This window comes from Tachypleus tridentatus, chromosome 8 (genome assembly GCF_004210375.1).
Source record: "Tachypleus tridentatus isolate NWPU-2018 chromosome 8, ASM421037v1, whole genome shotgun sequence".
NCBI lineage: Eukaryota > Metazoa > Arthropoda > Merostomata > Xiphosura > Limulidae > Tachypleus > Tachypleus tridentatus.
This window is the reverse complement of record NC_134832.1, coordinates 119,788,544-119,810,720: the sequence shown is the minus strand read 5'-3', so window position 1 is coordinate 119,810,720 and position 22,177 is coordinate 119,788,544. Positions and strand designations below refer to the sequence as shown.

The following is a 22,177-nucleotide window of genomic DNA, read 5'->3' as shown; positions in this document are numbered from 1 at the left end:
TGCATACATTAACTTCTTCTCATAGTCTGTCTCCATAACCTCATCAGAATAATTTTCTATGCACCAAATATTTTGAAATTTCTTATTATACACTAAAATTCTTGTTTTAGATTTAGACATTTAAAAGTTTTTTTAGCTTTAGAAACCTGCATATCCTAAATTCAATAACAATAATATTACAATTTCAGTTTAGAAAACAAACTTGCATATACTATACATGATATAAATGTACTATTTAATGTCCAAAATCTAAATGTTTTAAATAAAATGCCACAATTACTTCTTCCTTTATCTCAAGTTTTGTCACTTGAAAATATCACAGTATATCTGGACACCTGATATAAAACCTTACTGGTAAAACAACAGATGTAGTAAAATTTTCACTAAAAACCATTTAAGATTCTACAGAAATGTGTTAATGCTTGGCTGCTGGCACATTCTGTGTGTACCAACACTTCAAAAATACAATTTTTGTTTGGTAAAATACTGAAAAAAATTAGTTCACTCAACATTTTACTGAGTTTACATGAACCTATGAAATAATAATATGGATGTTCAGTAGAAAAAAATAAAAATCACCCATAACCTACCAAACAGAGATATTAAACTAAATGTAACCTTCTACATCTACATACAAATCAAGCAGATGGGATGGGAAAACTGATGACATGATTCTATCTTGATGATAAACCTACATGTGATTGGTTGTTTAGCATTTACTGGTGCAAAGCAACTGAGCTATCTGCATCAAACAACCAGTAAAAAAGTAAAATTATTAAAATATGTAAAAAGGAATCTTGCTAAAACAAAGCAGTACAATTTTCAAATTAAAATCTTAGAGTTAAAAAGACAAATGGTCCTTAATAATTTAAAAGCACAACTGAGGTGGACAGCGGTAAAAATATGTTTAAAATGGTGCCGTTGCTCTTGAGCATAACTTGAGTATCACACAGGCCATACATTGATGTACCAGTACCAGATAAAAGAAAGCAATGAGCTAAACTGTGACCAATGCTTAGCATAACCACAACTTCCTCCTTCTATTCCTTATGGAAACAAAATGGACAAAGAGCAAAAGAAGGTTTGATCTGGAAAAGCTTGTTATCACATTGCTCACTCCAAGTTGAGTGCCAACTGACGTGGAGCTGAGCTTTGAATACAGGCTCATAGTCCATGTATGGGACAGGCATTGCGGTGATAGTATTAGAGCAGACAGACTTAGCTGCATTGTCAGCAAGCTCATTCCCGTGAATACCTACATAGACTGGTATCCAGAAAAACTGGATAGAAATTGATGATAAGAGAGAAGTGGACCAGCCAGTTTTAAATGCCAACAAGAACAGAGTTAGAACTAATGTGAAACAATTCCAAAGCCAGTAGAGAGCTAAGCGAGTCAGTATAAATAGTACAGTTTGTGTACTGCATGGCTTCTACGTGATTCAGGGCAAGAGAAGTGAAATACAATTCAGCAGTGAACATAGAAATTGTAGAGGGGATTCTGTGTGCAAAAACCAAATCACAACAAACCATGGCAGAGCCAACAAAGTCACTTGATTTCAAACCATTCATTTAAATGGAAATGGAAGGGCAGTTTGAAAGATGTTCAGCAAATAGAAGGCAATACTTTCAATTGGGAGTATCCACCTTTTCCAAATGACTCAAAGAAACGTCAATTTGGGAATGGTAATTAGTCATGGTGAGATGGGCTGATCAGTGAATAAAACTATGTTATCCAACAACAGACCCAATTCATTCAACTGCAACTGGATACAAAGGTCAAAAGGAACAATGGCAGACCATCTATTCTAAAAAGGCACGACTCACTGAGGAAAACAGCCACAGGTGGGATACTGTGATAAGGATCAAAGTTTTAAAGCATAACAGTAAAGACAGTTACAAAAGGCAAAAGGTATAGAGGAAGTTCATGATGCTCAGTGTACAAACTCAGGAGTGGAGAAATCCAGAAGGCCCCTGTACAGAACCAAAGCCCCTGATGGTGAACATGGTCAAACATTTTCAAGGCCAAGGTCCTAGCAGAGTCATAGACCAGAAACCCATAATCCAGTTTTGATCAAATAAGGGCACAATAGATTTTTAGCATAGAACATCAATCTTCTCCCTAAGAGGTGAAAGAGACAACATGGAGGATGTTCAGTGCCCTTGTACTCTTTACAAGAACTTTGCCTCAGTGACCACAGGAAGAACAGCTTCTTTCTTCAAGATGGAGCTCAGGATCTGGATGAATACTCCCCCCCCATTGGTGGCAGAAGTGCATGCAAATGGTTTTGGAGTGAGAAAAGATAAAACTGTTTGTTGAGGTCCACTTCAGTAAGTGAGTGAGGGCAGTCTGTAACTGCCATTCAATAAATCTCATGCTCTACAACTGACAAAAAATGTGAAAGTTTTTGACATAGAGTCCATTTGCAACTCTAGGGGGAGTTGTTCATTGATGGCATTAATCTTTATGATGAAAAGTGTAACACTCAATACACGGCCCTAAAAGACTCCAAGTTCCTGTGGGAAAGAACAGAAAAGTATCAAATCCACATGGATTTGGAATTGCCAGTCTATTAAAAATGTTTAATAGAAATGGGTAATTGGCCACGGAATCTGTATCAGTGGAGGTCTCACAAAATGCCATACCTCCATGTTGTATCATAAACCTCAATGTCAAAGAATATTAATAGAAGATGTTGTCCCTTAAGAAAGGCTTTGCTGATTAAAATTTCAAGTCAAATCAGATGGTCCATGGTAGAGTTTGATTGTCAGAACCCACACTGAGTGGGTGAGAGGAGGCTGTTTCAGTCGAGAAACCAAATAAAATGAACATTAACTGTCCTCTCTAAGATCCTACAGGAATAGCTTGCCAGAGCAATTGGACAGTAGTTCAAAGGAATCTTGGGATTCTTCCCAGACTTAGGAAAAGGAGTACAATAGCATGGCATCAAGCATCAGGAAAAACATTCTACTGCCAGATCCTGTGAAATAAAACCAGAAGAATAGCAAAAGAGACAGAAGAGAGATGGCATGGCATCTCATAATGAATATCATAGGGTTTAACTAATGTACTGCCAGACCGATGAAGAGCAAGCTTGAGTTCCACCAGCGTAAAGGGGTGATTATAGTCACAGAGTCGGTCAGTCCAAAAGGAAAGAGGTGGTCTCTCTGCCCATGTCTTGATGGCTAAAAATATGGGGGATGAAGCAGAAGTGCTAGATGCTCAAGAAAAGCTTTTGTCAAGAGTATTGGTGATGCTCTGCTCTGGGCATCAGCAACTTCCTGGCTATCAGAGAGCAAGACCAAAAGGGGGTAGAAGTTTACTGTCCACTAACCTTTTGAATCTTGTCCCATATGACTTTAGAACTGATGGTAGAAGAGATGCTAGAAGTGTATTTAATCCAAAATTCCTTCTGGTTTTGTTGTATGTTTTGCCAAACATGTGCACAAGCCTACTGAAATGAAATGTGGTTTAAAAGTGTGGGATACCTATAAAAGGTATCCCAAGCCTGTTTTTGAGCTTTTCTTTCTATGTGGCAGGCAGGATTCTGCCAAGGATAAGGATACTGTGGGAAATGTGTTGAGGCTTTAGGAATACACTGAGCAGCTGCCTGGACAATAGTCAAGTCACTGCTGTCACATAGTCATCTATCAATGGTTTACAAACAATGGCAGAATCAAATTCTGCAAGAGCATTGAAAGAGAGCCATTTGGCCTGGTCCAACTTCCATCAAGGCACATGAGTCAGGTGGCACCAACCATGGCCAGACCCTCTCAATATGATAGAAAAATTATCACTGCCCTGTGGGTTACTGTCAACCATCCAAGAAAAGTAAGAGAAAAGTAAAAGGGAGCAAATAGAAGGATAAAAGCAGTAAAAGACTGACTAGGTCCATAAAAATAAGTATAAAAACCAGTAGTGAAGAAAGATGGGTTGTGATCCAAGAGCATATGCTCTATGGAATGAACCCTTCCCATCAATATCAGCACCATCCCAGAGGGGATACTGTCCTTTAACATCCTCCAGAATTAAAAATGGAGATGGTAACTGCTAAATGAGAGCATCAAGGTCTCTTCAGCAGCCAGGTAGAGAGAACAAATAGTGATGGTATAACCCAAAGAAGCACAGATGCCTACAACCTCCAAGAGTGTATCAAGTGGCAAAGACAGGGTGGGCACATGCTGATCAACCACCAGTGCCACCCCACCAAGCACTCATCCATCTCACAAACTGTCACTTCCATACAAACAAAACTGTAGAAGGGTGACTATGTCAGCAGGTTTCAGAAATGTTTCCTGTAAGGAGAGACACACAGGATGAAAATAATCAATCGAATCCTTAATTTGATCTATATCTGAACCCCAACAGTTCCACTGGATTAGAGTAAACATTTTTATTTATGTGGAGGAGAATGTGGCAGGGAGCCCTTCTGTTTTCTTTACTGGAAAAAGGTCTATCATCCTCCATGGATCCTGCCCTCATTTGAGCAGGCAGGTCTCTGTCTGTAGAAAACGTTTCCAGCAACTGAGGGTGTGAATGAATTGGTCATTTTACTTCTCAGGACTGCATAAAAGGATAAAACTAAAGAAACACTCAAAGTCAAATAAAGTGGAACTGTGCAGTCACTGGAAGTAGTGGCAGGGCCAGAGATGGAAGAAGACAGATTTCTCAACTATTTTAATCATGGAGGGCAAAATATTATTCAGATGTTTTGCAAACAGCTCTACTAGAGGCACAGAGAGATTTGTCTGCACTCACACTGTTGCAGTAGAATGGAGTGCAGCAGTATATGTTTGAGATGGAGTTGAGGATAATAATTTCTGAGCCTCTGGGTAGGAGATATTATTTAGAGTCTCCAAGCATTGCATCACTTTTTCCACCACTTATTTAGAGCAAGAAATAGAGTAAGAGGAGTGTCAACCACTACAGTTAACACAGCATGGTTCTAGTTTACACTCACATGTATTGTGGTCTTTGCCACCACAACAAGCACATGTTAAAGAACCATAACATGATGTCTTTGAGTGACCAAACCATTGACAATGGAAACATGTGAGGGTTGGGAATGTATGGCTTTATCTGGCAGTTCAGATAACCTGCTTTGACTGTGGCAGGAGGACGTGGTGATGTAAAATGCAATATTAGAACATTGGTAGGCACCATAATTCTGTCTTTGCAAGTGGAGATTTGGCACACACTGCAGAAATGCCTTAGCTGGAGAAACCAGCTAGGATTTTCAACTAAGGAATGCTATTTAAATCCATCTCAACTATAAGTCCTCTAGAAGAATTTAAAGTTGCATAGGAAGTAACCTCAATGCATATATCCCCAGTGTTCTTCGATTTCAAGAGGAATTTGGTATGATATGGTGAAGATATTTTCAACAAAATGTCTCCAAAGTGCAATTTATTTACTGACTTAGGAGAGCCAGCAAGATCCTCTAATCTGTTTTGAATAAAAAAAAAGGGGGACATCTGCCCTAAGGATTTCTGGGATAAGGAATGGATAATTAGAAATTGAGGCACATAATCTGACTGTGATGTTGACTGTACAGCAAAGTGGTCCATGCATGATCATTTTTCAATAATCTGTTGTTTTTTTCATTCTTTCCATAAATGGGAGTATCCATAACAAAGATGCTACATTTCAGTGCTTACTGACATCACCCACCATAGAGCCCTAAGAAGGGACACAGTACAATGCCAAACAAGGATACTGCAGCAATTCCAGGGTTTTGTGAACACTATACCCAAACACCAGTATCAGACACAATGTCAACAACACCCATTGAGAATGTTCAACACTGGTACTCGGTTAATCCTAGTCCAAGTGAACTAACCAACTGACCCTAAGGGGTATCACCCCAAGGCCACCCATCTACAGGAATTCAAGGCCAAAGTGGTGTTTTGAAATTGGACCCCTCAGCCACCTGGATCCTCTCTTCCCTTTCATGGGTCACCATGCACGGCAAACACATGGGTGGATGTTTAGATCCCAGAGGTAGATAGGTATTTCATGTTTATTGACACAAAGCTACGAGGCTATCAGTGCCAAACAAGATGTAGTACACTATAATGGTATGTGGAAATAAAGGTAAAAATATGTAAAACTAAGACCTGCCAGGAAGACTGAAGCATTAAGTTCAAACTTGCTGTCAGTCACCTGAAGTTGGCCTTTCCAGTCCTGAGTTCAGGTCAAAATTAATATGTGTAAAAGAAATCATGCTAAAAGAGTGTATAACCCAATAAAAACCTTAAGTTAAAAAGACCAATGGCTCTTAAAAATGTAAAAACATGAGTTTGGCAGCCAGTATCACCTATGACATTGGCTAATGTCAAGGGCAAACCTACCTCAAAAATATGTTTAAAATGGCATCACTGTTCTTGGTTGTAATGACAGCATGATAATAAAATATGTACAATTGTGACTTGAGTGTGGCACAGACCACACACTGGTACATCAGTACCAGATAAAAGGAAGTGGTGAGTTACAAAACTGTGACCAATGCATAACCTAGCCAAAACAACTTCCTCCCTTCGATCTTTACAGAAACAAGATGGCCAAAGAGCTAAAGAAGGCTTGATTTGAAAAAGCTTATTATTTCATTGCTCACTCCAGGTCAACTGCCAACTGGTGTATAGTTGGGTTTTGATAACTGGACCATAGTCCATGTATAGAACAGGGAGGGTGACGATAGAGCCAGAGCAGACAGACTTTGTCGCTCTGTCAACTAGCTCATTCCCACAAATACCAACATGACCTGGTATCCAAAAAACTGGACAGAGATAGATGATAGAGAGAGATGGGCCAGTTTGTTTTGGATATTGGTAAGAATAGGATGATAACGAACATGGAATGATGTCAGGGCCAATAGACAGCTAAGTGAATCAGTATAGATTGACAATTCGTATATTGCATAGTTTCAATATGATTCAGGGCAAAAGAAATGGCATACAATTCAGCAGCAAATGCAGAAACTGTAGAGGGGGATTCTGTGTGCTGCAACCAAACTGTAACAAATCACGGCAGAACTTAGAGTCACCTGATTTTGATATGTGAGAAGGAATGGATCATTTGAAAGATGCTCAGCAAATAAAGATATTTCCAATCAGGAGTACCAGCCTTCCTCAGATGACTCAAAGATAGGTCACAGTTGGGGATAGTAATTAGCCATGGTGGAATAGGCCAAACTGTTGATACCGCTATGCTATTCAAAGATATATCCAATTTTTCTGATTGTGCCTGAATACAAAGGCTAAAAGGAACAATGGCAGATTTTCTATTATAGAAAAGTGTGGCCCACTAAGGATGGAAAACACAACCCCAAGTAGGATGCTGTGGTAAAGAGCGAAGTTTGGAAGCACACATAAGAGACAGTTGCAAATGGCAAATATGCAGAGGGTGTTCATGGGATTCTTCATACAAACTTTGGACTGGAGAAGTACGAAAGATTCCAGTGCAAAGCCAAAGCCCCTGATGATGGATAGGATCCAGCATTTTCAGTGTTGAGGTTCTGGCAGAACCATAAACCAATAGTCAAGTTTGGATCGGATAAGGGCACGATAAATTTTAAGCAAGGAGGGTTGATCCACTCCTCAAGATGTGGAAGAGAGGACACAGAGAATGTTCAGTGCTCTTATACATTTGACACAAAGTTGCTTGATATGGGAAATAAAGTTTAATTTACATTCAAATATAAGACCTAAGAACTTTGCCTTAAAGCCAACAGGAAGTACAACATCATCTATACAAAATTCTGGATCTGGATGAATACCCAGTTGGCAGCAAAAATATACACAAACAGTTTTAGAGAGAGAAAGTTGAAAACCATTTGCTGTGGTCCACTCAATAAACCTCATATTTGATGACTGACATAAGATGTGAAAGTCATCAATAAAAAGACCACTTGCAACTGTAGGAGGTAGCTGTTCACTGATGGCATTAATCTTTATAATGAAAAGTGTGACATTCAGAACACAGCCCTGAAGGACTCCAAATGGACTAGCAAATTGATCTTGGGAGGGCCACCCTAAGACCACTCGTCTACAGGAATTCAAGGCCAAAGTGATGTTTTGGAGTTGGACCCCTCAACCATCAGGATCCTCTCCTCACCGTCACGAGTCACCATGCACAGCAAACACGCAGGTGGATGTTTAGATCCCACAGGAGGTAAACTGAAAGTACAGAACCTTCTCTAGGAGGTCCCCTCACCACATACAGGAATCCACATCAAGGAGCAACCTACAAGTGATCTTGTGGAAAACCCCATCTCTGCAGCGTGTATTGCATAGCCCCAGAATTATAATAAATAAGTCAACATGGCCTGAGATAGCAGATTTAAACAGTAAAAAAATATCTGCTCAGGCACCACTTGCTACAGATTAGTATTCAAGCAATGAGTAATTAAAATAAAAAAGGAAATAAAACCCTTGAAAAGAAAGTAATAAAAGGTAACTAACCCAGCTTAAGTCTCACACAAGTCTGAAGAATGGCTATAGGCAAAAAATGAAAGCCTGTAGTGGAAGAAATGGTGATCCCATGCAAATAGTAAAAGACAAATGTATTAGGAGTAGTCCACATGCCTGATTGGAAAGTTTCCTTCAATGAAGGATGTAAATGAGATGCCACAGAAAAGTAAGGCATTGAATATGATGAGAAGACATCTAGAATAAAGTACAGGAGAAAGACAATAAAGAGGAATAACCCAATGAAATAAAAAATTGAACCCAACTGATGAGGGTGGAAAGAGAAAGATCACAAACAGAGATTGGTTGCCAAGGAACAAATAAGCAGGAAAGGGCACCACAAAAGGAAACAATGTGGGAAATATACCAGTGAAGAGCATGTAGTGTACATAGAAATCTATCTGTATCAGACTTAAAATAAAGATGGGAAATGAAAGGAAGGGAAACTAGTGAAAATAAGTTATCCTTCCTAGCTGCCAATGTTTGAGGAGGAAAGAACATTCTGGATAAAGGAAAAAATGTGTAGGAAGATAAACAGTACATGAAACATCAGTGGCAAATAAAGCATACCCTAAAGAGAAACAAATCTTAAGAGAAAGAAGATGGAAAGTGGTTCAAATAGAGGTGAAGTGAGACAATGAAGGACCACATGAACACCTTAGTCAAAAAGAGCATCCTGCTGCAGTGAATGATGAATCTGGAAGAAATGGATCAGCAAGAAAAGTATTGAAGAATTATATACTGTATGGTGATGAAAAAAATGAAAGGTGTAGAACAAAGCCTCTGATAACCTAAGATCAATGAGACAGAATATAATGAACTATAATGCAACAAAGAACAAGAATCATAGGAAACTGGTAAAATGAATAAAACAAAACATACCTGATAAATGTCTAAAAAATACCATATTAAGCCTAATTGATTCTGCAGGAAGAAAGAGAGAATCAAAATCTTAATTGCCCTGAGCAAGTTTGGCTTCTTTAGAAGAAAGTGGAGCAAGTTAGCTGACCCATATAATGATAAAATTCTCAGCAAATAATCACTGATAAATCCAATGACAGGTCACCCCACCTGCAGCCTATGAAGGAGCACTTGTAAGAGGTATGATATGTGAAGAGATAGCATGAATCTCCAAATTAATTTCAGAAATATGAATGAAAATAAATGTTTGATAGACAAATGCCAATGTGACAAAAGTAAAAAATAAAAAAAAAAGACTGGGAAATTATGTTAAAGTAAAAGGTGTCTTCAATGCAAAGAAAATATTAATGAAGAAATCCCACTTTAGAATTAAAATTATTAAATTTATGAGCATAAAGCACACAAAAAGCACCAAATAGAAACATCTGTACAAAGTACTGCCAAAAGGGAAGTGATAGTTAAATAGAATTGAAAAGGGGGAGTCAAATGTATAATGAAAGTTGCACTCTTACTGGTGGAGATTTGTCACATGATGATTTAATGAATTCCAATAGTAGGGTGAAAGAAAACACTTGTAGTATGCATAAAACTTATTTTTGCATACAGAAGGCAGCAATAAATAACAATTGCTATTTATGTGAGAAGAGATAATGTATTGTATCAAAGTTCTCTCTCTCTTTTTTTCATTTTTTATTATAGTCAAAGGTTTTATGTAGAATCAAATAACCAAATCTCTCACACAACAAGTTTTTTTCTAAATATATATATTCCAATAGGGGTGTACTGATACTAGTTCAGCTTCAGAGCAAAGAAGATTTCTGAAACCTTTGATTTTATGATTCTAATTTGAGAACAATAAAGCACAATTTTTTTACTGAAACATAAGTTACACAGCCTCATTTATAATCACTAAATTATATTTTACTCAATTTCTATTTGTGTGTGTATGTGTCATTAGCTTATTATCATTGTTTCTTTTAAATTTTCCTATGTGCTCTGTAATACTATTTGAATGCAATACAATAAGATTATCTAAATAAATTATTAGTATTTAATTTTTCCTTTTTTTTAAATGTATAATATTAAAAGAACTAATAATTGACAAAATATGAACTGATTAGTTAAAAGAAATATGTAAAAAACATTGTTTTTATGGTTTTAACTGTTTTCATTGTACTGTAATTTGAAGAAGTGCTTTTTTTAAATAAAAGATAACTGTTTTCTAAAAAAGAAAGAAAAAGACAATAATAAGAACCTCCTCAAAATCTGCATGTTCAAGTTAGTTGAATAGTGTTTTAGTTTTGCCATTTTGCTCAAATCATGAAATGTCAATGTATCCATACTCAGAGGTCCAGGATTTTGAGATCTTTTGGATTTCCTAAAATGCTTTACTCGATGGCATAATATTTAAGACCAGAAATATAATGGAATAGAAACTCATTAGTTGGCTAAGTAGCTATAAAAACTTCTATTTGATAAATCATGTTTTGTGCTTTTATGAACCATGTCCCATGGGCAGTGCACAGTAGTCCATCTGTAGTAAATCTGCCCGTGTCACAATTTGCATTTTGGTACTTTTCATACTAAAAATTCATTCTCCATAATCTGTCTCATTCACTGAAACTGTCAAGACCTAGATTTTTCTGAGGTAAAAACCAAAACAAACAACATTACTTACAGTCCTTCAATTTGAGAATGTTCATGTACAAGAGTCTATCTAAATAAGATAAATAATGAGCAACTATCCCAAACAGTTTCCTCAGTACACCACACTAATCATTCTCCTATCAAATTATAAAAACAACCACATTCACCAGCATTGATCAAGCTAATTTTCTGGGAACTTTATTTATATAACATTTTTATGTTAACAACTCATGATAAAATAAATATAAATTATAATTCTTCTTTTAGAACAACAATGTTAGTAAAAACACTAATAAAAAAGTAACAATATTTATAATTATGCACAGACTTTTCTCTACATTAAAATACTTATTTTATTTGCAAGCTTTCAGCCCTGCATCACAACATGCATTTTTTTTGTACTTCTTAATATATAATACCTGAAGGACTTGAGTCTGGACAGTTTTTGTAAATGAAGCAGATTGTGCACAATAAGTTTGTATACTCACAAACAAAAGTATTTTAATATAGAGAAACATCTGTGTATAATTCTACACATTTATCTACTTATGTTATGAGCCTTAATAATCAACTGTAGCCTTGTTGCACTTTTTCCAACAATAACACAATTCCTGTTTTAATACCTTTAAAAAATATATTATTATAACCTTTTTTGTTGTTATTTTTGTAGTTTATGCAAAAACACACATGTATAAAAAGCTATAAGTTTCATGACCTTTTTTACTTTGTATACTTTCAGAGTTTGTTGTTGCCAGTGGGAAAAGTAAAAAAAAAACAACAACAACTGAGTTTTAACTACAGGAGTATTCAATAAAAGTCGAGGAGGTTATAATTATTTGAACAGAAGTTAGGTCTCACTTAATGTTGTATTCCGTCTTGGGTTCACTGTTTTAAGAAGGACACAGGGTTGTTAGAAACGATTCAAAGGAAGGCTATTAGGATGATTCCTGGAGTGAAAGAACTGTTATATGAGGACATTAGTCTTTAAAATGATTATATATATTGAGAAAAGAAAGATTAAAGAAAATCTGGTTGAAAAGTACAATATGATAAAGGGTATATGTGTGACTGACACATCATTTTTTTCATGTCTGATGGTACAAATGATTGGATTAGAAAACACAGATTTATGATTTGGCAGGGTAGTAGTTGTTTGCAAGTTAAATAGTTTTTTAGGTCAGTCCCTGATAGATTGCCTTCATACATAGTAGATAACAACAAAATTTTAAAAAATTCAAGAAATGGCTTAATGAGTATGTGCAAAGTCATTTTTGGATACAAGCAGATTGATGTTTGGCAAAATAAAGATACTACCATAATGGGCCAAGGGGCCTCTAAGTATTCCTGAAATTTTGTTTAATAATATTACAATAACAGTTTAAACCCAAATTGCCAATTAAGGAATTAGCTTTCAGTTTCATCAAACTACTAAATTTTCCCAATTTTTTTCCATACATTTCTTGCATCTACATCAACAGTTTAATCTTTCTCGCTGGGTATTAATATTACAATACAAATTTGCCAAATTTAAAAGTTAGTTTTTCGAAATAAGGAAATAGAGTTGATAGACATACAAGTAATCTCAAAATAAAAGTATTTTGGCCATTAATACCTAGCATGCCTAAGTTATCATCCTAGGTGCGACAGGCTACATACAAGTCTATAGAGTTCAAATAAAACGTTATCTTCTTTAACATTAAGAGCTTTTTGATATTCTCAAAGGCAACTTAACCTTACAGATTTCCATAAAATTAGTCTCCCAATGCATATTTGTCTTCAAACGTGTAGATAATTTAACACAGTGTTAGTAATAATATTGGTAACACACTAAAGTAGAATTAAGTACATTACGTAGTGATCTGCTAGATGTTTATGTATTGACAAACACCAAATGCAAAAATAAATAGACACTGTAAAAAGAGGGCAGAATTGAAGACCAATTGTTTAAATTACTCACCGGTTTACCTCCATACTTATTTGTTTGCCATGAGCAATGGTCTTCTTCTTCCTCGACAATTCTTTCATCACTCAAACCAAGCAATACGTGTGCAGACATATTTTCTGAAGCTGAAGAAAAGGCAAAATTTAAACTTGGGCAAGATTTTAGGAATATCACTCATTATTAATATTACCACTTATCGCGTTAGGTATGTTAATTACCGTTTTCGTTTTAAGTTGTAATATAAAAGTTATATAGCTTCTCTACCATTCTTCCTAATTGGAATTTAAATAAGTTTATGTAATTAAACAAATTCATATTTAGTTCATTGTCACTTTTGGGACTCATCTGGTTTTTGTTACACAATAAAAATAAAATACAAACAAATATTTGCCTTAAAAACTATTTTTATGTTTTATAAGTTGCAGAGTCATTTTAATTGTATTTACCATATGGTAATAATCATCAACTAACACACATCATAAAAACTATGTGAATAAACCACGTGCGTTTCCTGAAAACGTAGACCACTAAACTCTTCGGAAAATGTTTATTTCGACACCAATCGTCGTGCTTGTATTTAGGTATTTTCCCTTAGAAACTTATTTACCAACGTTTGCCTTTACACCTTCATTAAACTTACTTCTCACTCTTGCCTGATCTGTTAGTCTGTGGTTAATTGAAAGCTTAAATAATGAGTTTTTATAAGTGTCATAAGCAAATAGTATTAGGATTATAATATTTTAAAACACTATATATATTTTAATTATACTTGTCATAATTAGGCAAATAATATTTTATAACAGTACAATATTTATACAGCCCGTTGGGAATTTTCAAGAATTAGACAAGTGTATAACGATAATAGTAATGTATAAATCACACGATGTTCGCCATATATCATACAATGCCGACAACATGTTTAATTCAATCCAGAACTCATCCAACACAGTAGTGTACAAACCACTATCTTGTTTGTTTGTTTTTGAATTTCTCGCAAAGCTACTCAAGGGCTATCTGCGCTAGCTGTCCATAATTTAGCATTGTAAGACTAGAAGGAAGGCAACTAGTCATCACCACCCACTGCCAACTCTTGAGTTACTCTTTTGCCAACGAACAGTGGGATTGACCGTCACATTATAACGCCCCCACGGCTGAAAAGGCGGGCATGTTTGGTGCGACAGGGGTGCAAATGCTCGACCCTCAGGTTACGAGTCGCACGCCTTAACCCACCAGGCCTTGCCGGGCTACAGACCGCGATCTATATAAGCTATTTGTTTTAACAACAATTGTTATTGTGTGAACGCTTGTGATCCGTGGTATATGCAGGAATTTGAGCCGGCATGGCCAGGTGGTTAAGGCACTCGACTCGTAATTTGAGGGTCGCGGGTTCGAATCCCCGTCACACCAAACATGTTCACCCTTTCAGCCGTGGGGGCGTTATAATGTGATGGTCAATCCCATTATTCGTTGGTAAAAGAGTAGCCCAAGAGTTGGCGGTGGGTAGTGATGACTAACTGCCTTCCTTCTAGTCTTACACTGCTAAATTAGGGACGGTTAACACAGATAGCCCTCGTGTAGCTTTGCGCGAAATTCGAAACAAACCAAACCAGAACCAAATGTAAGATGAAGCTTATATAAAACTGCGAAAATTTACACAGCGAAATTAAATATTGCAGGGGATACTTGTGAAAAATAAAAAATACAAGCCAAAGGGGGAGAGGCATGACCGCACACCACTTTCCTTAACTACGACAGTGTCTGTAAGGCATAATTATATTTCCATACGATATTAGTACTAAGCCAATTTTATTTTAACACTATATTCTTTATCTAGTCCTTTAAGAAATTTCAAGAACTAGCAGACTGTCTGTTGTATCCCAGCGACCTGATGAGCTTTGGAATGAGCGAAATACATCGCTGGCAATGAATATTGCAAACCTAGTGTGGTCGAAATACCATTATTCTAATTATTGAAAATCCCTAAAGGGTTAAATAAATAATGTTGTGTTTAAAGTATAACCGACCTAATACTGATGTCTTATGATAAGTAAAATTAATCATAAGTATGCTTAATCAGCTTTTAAAAGGCGTTCACACCATAACTATATACTTTAGCATACCCCTTGAGAGTTTTCCGAGAAGCGTGGTTAACATTATTTCATCCACACTACGTCTACATATCCTCTATTGAAGACGCATTTTACTTAATAGTGGAGCTCATCAGGCCAACAAACACATTAGTGATCGCAACACTATATAAGACATTTGTTGAACACTTTTGTTGGTGAAGCAGAATAATAATTTGTTAATTAACTGTTTTAATTAAATACATCATATTAATCGTATTTTTGAAAGAAAATCAAAATGATTTCTTTATCTGCCTGAACAATTTGTTTAAAAACAACAAAAATGTGTGAAAAATCGTTAGTTATTTTAATCAGAGGAAAATTTAATATATTGCTCCTGCTTTTTGCATGCGCTTTGCATGGCATTTTAAGTCGTCAAAAATTTAGCAATACCAAACGTTTTTGTTAAGACATCGTACAGATAATTCTTACGAGTACACGTAAGCAAAGCAAAAGATCATGCTGAAGCAAGACGATTTAGTTGAGGGACTTTGCGTGGATGTTCGTGATAATGCACCAGTCTTTTTTAGTTAATTGGAGTTTGAGACTAGGCATGTATATATATAAAAAAAGAGAAAGGGAGGTAAAGAGCACAAACGAAGGCTCCACGAAATTTTAAATAATTTTAACACATGATTTATCACGGATAGAAATATTAACATAAGTCATCACACAAATAATACATGGTATAAAAGACGTGGAAAAATAATGAAATAATGAATAAAAGCGTTCTAAGTAGGTAAAACACTCGTGTTTTACAAAAACTTTATTTTTTTTGCGATGTTTCGGGCAAGAGCCATTCGTCAAACAGTTTAAACCGTGTTACATAGAAAAAGGCTTAGACAGAATCGTTGAAGAATTAAAACATAGAGATTCAAAATTATGTGGCTCGGCATGACCAGGTGAGTTAAGGCACTCGACTCGTAATTTGAGGGTCGCGGGTTCGAATCCCCGTCACACCAAACATGTTCACCCTTTCAGCCGTGGGGTGTTATAATGTGACGGTCAATCCGACTATTCGTTGGTAAAAAAGTAGCCCAAGAGTTGACGGTGGGTGGTGATGACTAGCTGCCTTCCCTTTAGTATTACACTGCTAAATTAGGGACGGCTAGCGCAGCTAGCTCTCGAGAAGCTTTGCACGAAACTTAAAAACAAAAACAAAAAAATGTATGTATCGCGTGAACAGCATTAACAAAAACCGTAGAAGAAACATTGTTGAAACAGTTCTATAAATAATTTTAAAAATGAGAAACAAGTATTAAAATGATAGAAACTGGATTTTAAAAATTAAAAGGACACAGAAAAGTAATAAACATAAATTCGAAAAATTATAAAATAGCAATTTAATAATAATTATCATGGGTGACAAAGAGATATATACAGAAGCTGTGATCACTTAAAAAAAAGGTTAATTAATTCCTTGTGATGCAAGAGCATTTAGTTTAAATATGAATTTATGTTGCAGGCTTTCACAATCGTAGTTGTTGTTTAGAGCAAGTAATAAAAATGTATACCCATATCATCAATCCCGTTGTGATTTGAGGATTTGAAGTGTTTAGGGAATGGGTGATACAAGTCGGAGATGTTCATTCTGTTGACACTCTTTCCGTTTATTCTATATGTGTCGCACCTACAATAGCAACGCTCATTTCAACTGTTCCTTCCAATTACTATTAAAGTTTGGAAACCAAACTAGTCACCACCAAAAGGAGATATCCCGATCCTTGATACTTTTAACAACCACTATCGTGCTGAAATCAATGGTATTAAATTGAAGAATACTAATACTAAGCCTAACTTCTTCACAGATGAGCGATTTTCTCTTTCCACCCTGACATTCAAGGACATCGTCATCAAACCAGCTGACAAAGATGGCGTCATTCTTGTTTGGCATAAAAATCTATGTGTTCAAGAGGCAAGCGAGCAACTAAGCGACTCCACCTTCTACAAATCTCTCTATCGCGAGACCCTTCCCCGTTTTCAGAACCTCATAAAAAACAATACAGAAGAACTTATCAAATCTAACCATTTTCCCCTTTTGTAAAAATCCTATACTTCAACAACTCATAATTTCCTTTTCATTACATACTGCCCAAAAAATTCATAAATTCAGGCGTTCAGGACACCCCATAGTCTCTGTCTGTAACTACTCCACTGAACTGATATTTACTTATTATTATTATTTCAACAATATGTTATAGATATTAATGAGGAAATACATTGTTTCTCCGGTCTACTACTTCAAAGCCCTTGAGAAGGCTTAACATGATAATACCTTCACAAGAAATGTTTACAAATATACATAAACTATAGACATTAAAATTAGCAAGTTTATTTCGTATTACACGATATAGATTTCAGAAACGATTTATGTGTCCACAAAGACTTTTCCATAACATACGGTACGAGCAAATTAATCTGAGAATTCTTGAGGCCTACTATTGAAAATGACGTAAACTATTAGATGCCTTACCTTCTCTGTATCCAGTGGATAAAGACATAAAATATATGTTCCTCCGTGGCTGTTGTTCACAACACTATTGGGAAACATTTTCCTTACTTCTGTAATAAATAATGTTGTTAACAGTATTTTCCAAACTCTAGTAAAAACCCTTTCTATATTCATTAAATATAGTACTCGTGTCCTTAATCTGCTAAACAAGTTTGACTCTGTCACCTCCATTGATTACATTTTCACTATGTACATTCAATCCCTATACACTGTTACACCACATAACGAAGGAATGATTCTACTTAAACATTTTCTTAAGAAAAAAAACAACTTATATCCATCCACAACCACCACATTTCAGGTGATTGACTTGGTACTGACTCTGAATGCTTTTGATTTTTACGGAAAAACATATAAACAATTCCAAAGTGTTGTCATGAGGATCAAAATAAGTTCATCCTTTGTAAAACTTTTTGTTGGTCATGTAGAACAACTTTTCAGTTCCTTCACCCACAAACTTCCTACCATTTTTTATCAGGTACATCGACTTGTGGGTCTTTTAACTGTTCACAAAGGTAAACTCGACCTTTTCTTTCATTTTGTCGAAATTTACCAACCATCTCTTAAATATACTTCCTACATCTCTAGCCATAGCACTGACGTTTTAAACATCACTACTAATATTTCCACACTTACATTAAAAACCCACTGACAGCCATTCCTATTTTAATTCTTTCCATCTCTCTGAACACAAACACGCTATTCCTGAGGGATAATTTTCACGTTTGAGACGTCTATTGCGTTCCGACAACGCTGACTTCAGGTGTAAAGCAAACAACACGACTAATTATTTTAGACATTAGAACTATCCAAATAATACCGTTGAGAAGGCTAAACTTGCCACATTCAGTCTATCACTTAGATTGTTTCCATTATAAGGACAAGCTACATAGTGACAGAGTTCCTTTAGTCATTATATACCAACTTTTAACAAGTACAGATTAGCATAATTGTCCAATGCAGCTTTACCTTACTGACAAAGAAACAATACATTTAACGACATTTTTACCACACCACCCTTAATTTATTTCAAACGTGAGAGAAATTTGAAAGACTGTCTAGTACATTCCAAATTACAGACTAAATCGTCTTCATATGCATAACCTAATGGAGCCCTTCCATGTAGACGAACTATTTGCCTTACATGTGATTATATCACCAATTTCTCTACTCTCTCTAGTCCTACCTTTCACGTAAAAGGTTAATTCACCTGTACATCACAGTGTATTAATTACTGTCTTCGTTCTACAAGATGTAAACGACTTTTCGTTGGTTAAACTATGTCCATATTAGGTGACAGATTCTGCGAACCTCTTTAACTTATATACAACAATACTGCAGACCACCCATTTCCCAAACATTTCCACTTACCGGACCACAGCAGAATTCACGACTCGAGTGTTCTCGTTTTATTACAAGCCCCTTACATTAAATATGATCGTGAAAGCCTAGAACGTAAACTTATATTTAAATTAAATTATTTTGCATTACGCAGAATAATTGAGCGTTTTTTAAAGCGATTGCAGCTTCTGTCTTTATCCTATCTCTGTTAACTTGACACACTCTACACATTTCTTTTATAATTATTATTAACTTTATATTTTATCATTTTTCGAATTTATATTTATTATTTTTCTGTGCACTTTTAATTTATAAATTGATTGATTGTTTGCTTGGAATTAAACACAAAGTTACGCAAAGAGCAATCTGTGTTCTGCCCACCACAGGTATCGAAACCCGGTTTCTAGCGATGTGAGACCGCAGACACGTCGCTGTGCCACTGGGGGAAATTAATTCGGTTTTCTTTGTTTTCTGTTTTTAAAATTATTTATAGAGACGCTTCAACAATCTTTGATATACCAATATTTGTGTTACCGTCCTCCACGCAGTACTACATTATTTATTTCTTTGTTTTTTTAATTTCTCGCAAAGCTACACCAAGGTTATCTGTGCTACCCGTCCTTAATTTAGCAGTGTAATACTAGAGAGAAGACAACAAGTCATCACCACCCATCTCCAACTCTTGGGCTATTCTTTTACCCACGAATAGTTCGACCTGCAGTTCCATTATAATGCCCCAACGGCTGAAAGGGCGAGAATGTTTGGTGTGGCGGGAAGTTAAGCCCGCGACCCTCAGATTACGAGTCGAGTGCCTTAACCATCTGGCCATGCCGGGCCCACTACGTACATAATTTAGGATCTCCATATTCTAACTCTTCAACAATTCTGCCTAAGTCGCTTTTTATAAATACGGTTTAAATTGACTCAGAACTTTTGCTTGAAATGTTATAAAATAAATACAAAACTTTTGTCACAGACGTGTGCTTTGTCAATTTTAAACACTTTCTCCATTCTCACACAAAAAGAAACGTAAATAATAGCCCTTCTGATCACGGATTACCAAACAATCGAACGTTTTATACTTTAAGACCAATTGTATGTCCTGTTTGCCAAAATATTGCTATAGTGGTCACATTAGCATCAATTTAAGGCCTCAAACTGACTCTGAGGCCGTGGTCACACAATTCATCTTACACTGATATATTAGTTAATTAATTTAGTTCCAATTAAATCGTTCTTTTTATCGTAGAAGAGCCACAATCAGTGTTCTTTGTTGAAGCCCGACATGGCTAGGTGGGTTAATCTAAAGGTCGCGGGTTCGAATTCCCGTAGCACCAAACATGCCCGCCCTTTCAACCGTGAGGGAATTACAATAGAACTGTAAATCCCACTATTCGATGGTAAAAGAGTAGCCCAAGAGTTGGCAGTGGGTAGTGATGACTAGCTGCCTAATTTAGTAGGGACGACTAGCTCAGATCGCCCTCGTGTAGCTTTGCGAGAAAAAAAACCAAAAAACAAAACAAACAATGTTCTTTATCGTGATATATTAGGTAAAATAAAATAGTCGATTTAATTAATAAAAGGTCAGTAAAATTCTTTCTCTGAGTAGGAAGTGTAACACGAATTGTCCAATAGCTTGACTGTACCTTATTCTTTAAGAAAGTTAATTTAATATTGGTAATCCATAGATATTTCAGTTTTTTAATTTGTAAATATGTAATGTTGTAATATTGTCAGAGGAATTTGTTCTTCACATAAAATTTTCAACTTGTAATGTAGATGGTGCTGATATTTCTTTGGTTACACTTTCAAGAAGTCAGATAACGAACATGTCATTGTGTGTTATATTTAAATAAAAAATGTGAGATCTAGATGAAGAAACGTAGTAACCTTAAAGTAGAAAATATCTTTCTGATGAAATATCAATTACCGAGAATTTCGTGAATGTACATTTAATTTTTGTAATATTATGTAAAGTATATGAGCATACGAGGACTGTTCAAAAAATACGCGGACTGACGTCGTAAAACAAAATGTACTTTATTTAGAAGTTACAGGTCTGGGATCCCTTCAAAGTACTCTCCTCCCCAACGCACACACTTATCCCAACGGTGTTTCCACTTGTTGAAATAGTCCTGGTACGCTTCTTTTGTAATGTCCTCCAGGTTCTTCGTCGCATTTGCCTTAATCTCGGGAATCGTCTCAAATCTTCTTCCTTTCAAGGGTCTTTTGAGGTTGGGGAACAAGAAAACATCGCAAGAAGCAAGGTCAGGTGAGTAGGGTGGGTGGGGAAGAACAGTGATCGAGTGTTTGGCCAAAAACACGCGAGTTCTGAGGGCTGAATTTCGCAGCAACGCGGTGCATCTTCAATTTTTCGGTCAAAATCTCGTAACAAGATCCAATTGATATCCCACACTCTTCAGCAAGCTCCCTGACAGTCAGACGTCGATTTGCCCGCACCAGGGTGTTGATTTTGTCGACGTGTGGGTCGTCAGTTGACGTGGAAGGACGCCCGGGACGCTCATCACCTTCAATGGACTGTCGACCATCCTTGAAACGTTCATGCTACTTGAAACATGCCGTACGCTTCTAAGCAACATCATCGTTAGCCGTGTTAAGCATAGCAAAAGTTTCAGTCGCAGATTTTCCAAGTTTAACACAAAATTTCACAGCAAGTCGTTTCTCCTTCAGGTCATTCATTCTGAAATCCGCCAAACGAAAAAAAGTCACTTCACTTAAAACCGCGTAGCTAATACACAAATGAAGATATCTGCAATCGGGAAATGGCGTCGTAATCAGCTGATCTGTGCAAACCTAGCAACACCAAACGGATTCCACTGGAACCAACTTGAGCCGCGCAATTCAAACAGTCCGCATATTTTTTGAAACAGACCTCGTATAAATTTGATTTGCTGACTTTTAAGTTCAGCGATATTCAAAACCACATCATTGATAGGGTTAATGTACACTGGATATAAAGTTTGTTTTTCTTCCAAAGTTATTGTCACATGATAAACATTAACCCAGTGTTTAAAGGTGAATTTTAAACACATTTAATAATTACATAAGAAATTGTACTTTAACTAGGTATAATTCCTGTGTGGTTGCCATATTTTTAAACTTGACAGAACTGTGTCAAAAGTAACTGCTCTAGGTACGTTCAGAGTAGGTTTGAATTGATATGGCGCGACTCGACACTGTTCAGAACAAATATTCAAAACAGAC

General features: G+C 36.2%; 1 protein-coding gene across 2 annotated transcripts in view; it reads right to left on the bottom strand.

Moving 5' to 3' along the window:
* trus (programmed cell death 2 like trus) overlaps window positions 1-17,615 on the bottom strand; it is a 30,620-nt gene extending 13,005 nt beyond the window's left edge. Inside the window, exons 1-2 of one of the 2 annotated variants that reach the window (XM_076451219.1) lie at window positions 17,573-17,615; window positions 12,989-13,098 (exon numbers count right to left, since the gene is read on the bottom strand). In XM_076451219.1, the coding sequence (XP_076307334.1) occupies window positions 12,989-13,098; window positions 17,573-17,600 (138 nt within the window). In that variant the 5' untranslated portion in view covers window positions 17,601-17,615. Of the gene's footprint in view, window positions 1-12,988; window positions 13,099-13,419; window positions 13,576-17,572 lie in introns of those variants that run through there. The other variant, XM_076451220.1, reaches the window with a different exon arrangement.
* Window positions 17,616-22,177: the final 4,562 nt, after the last annotated feature.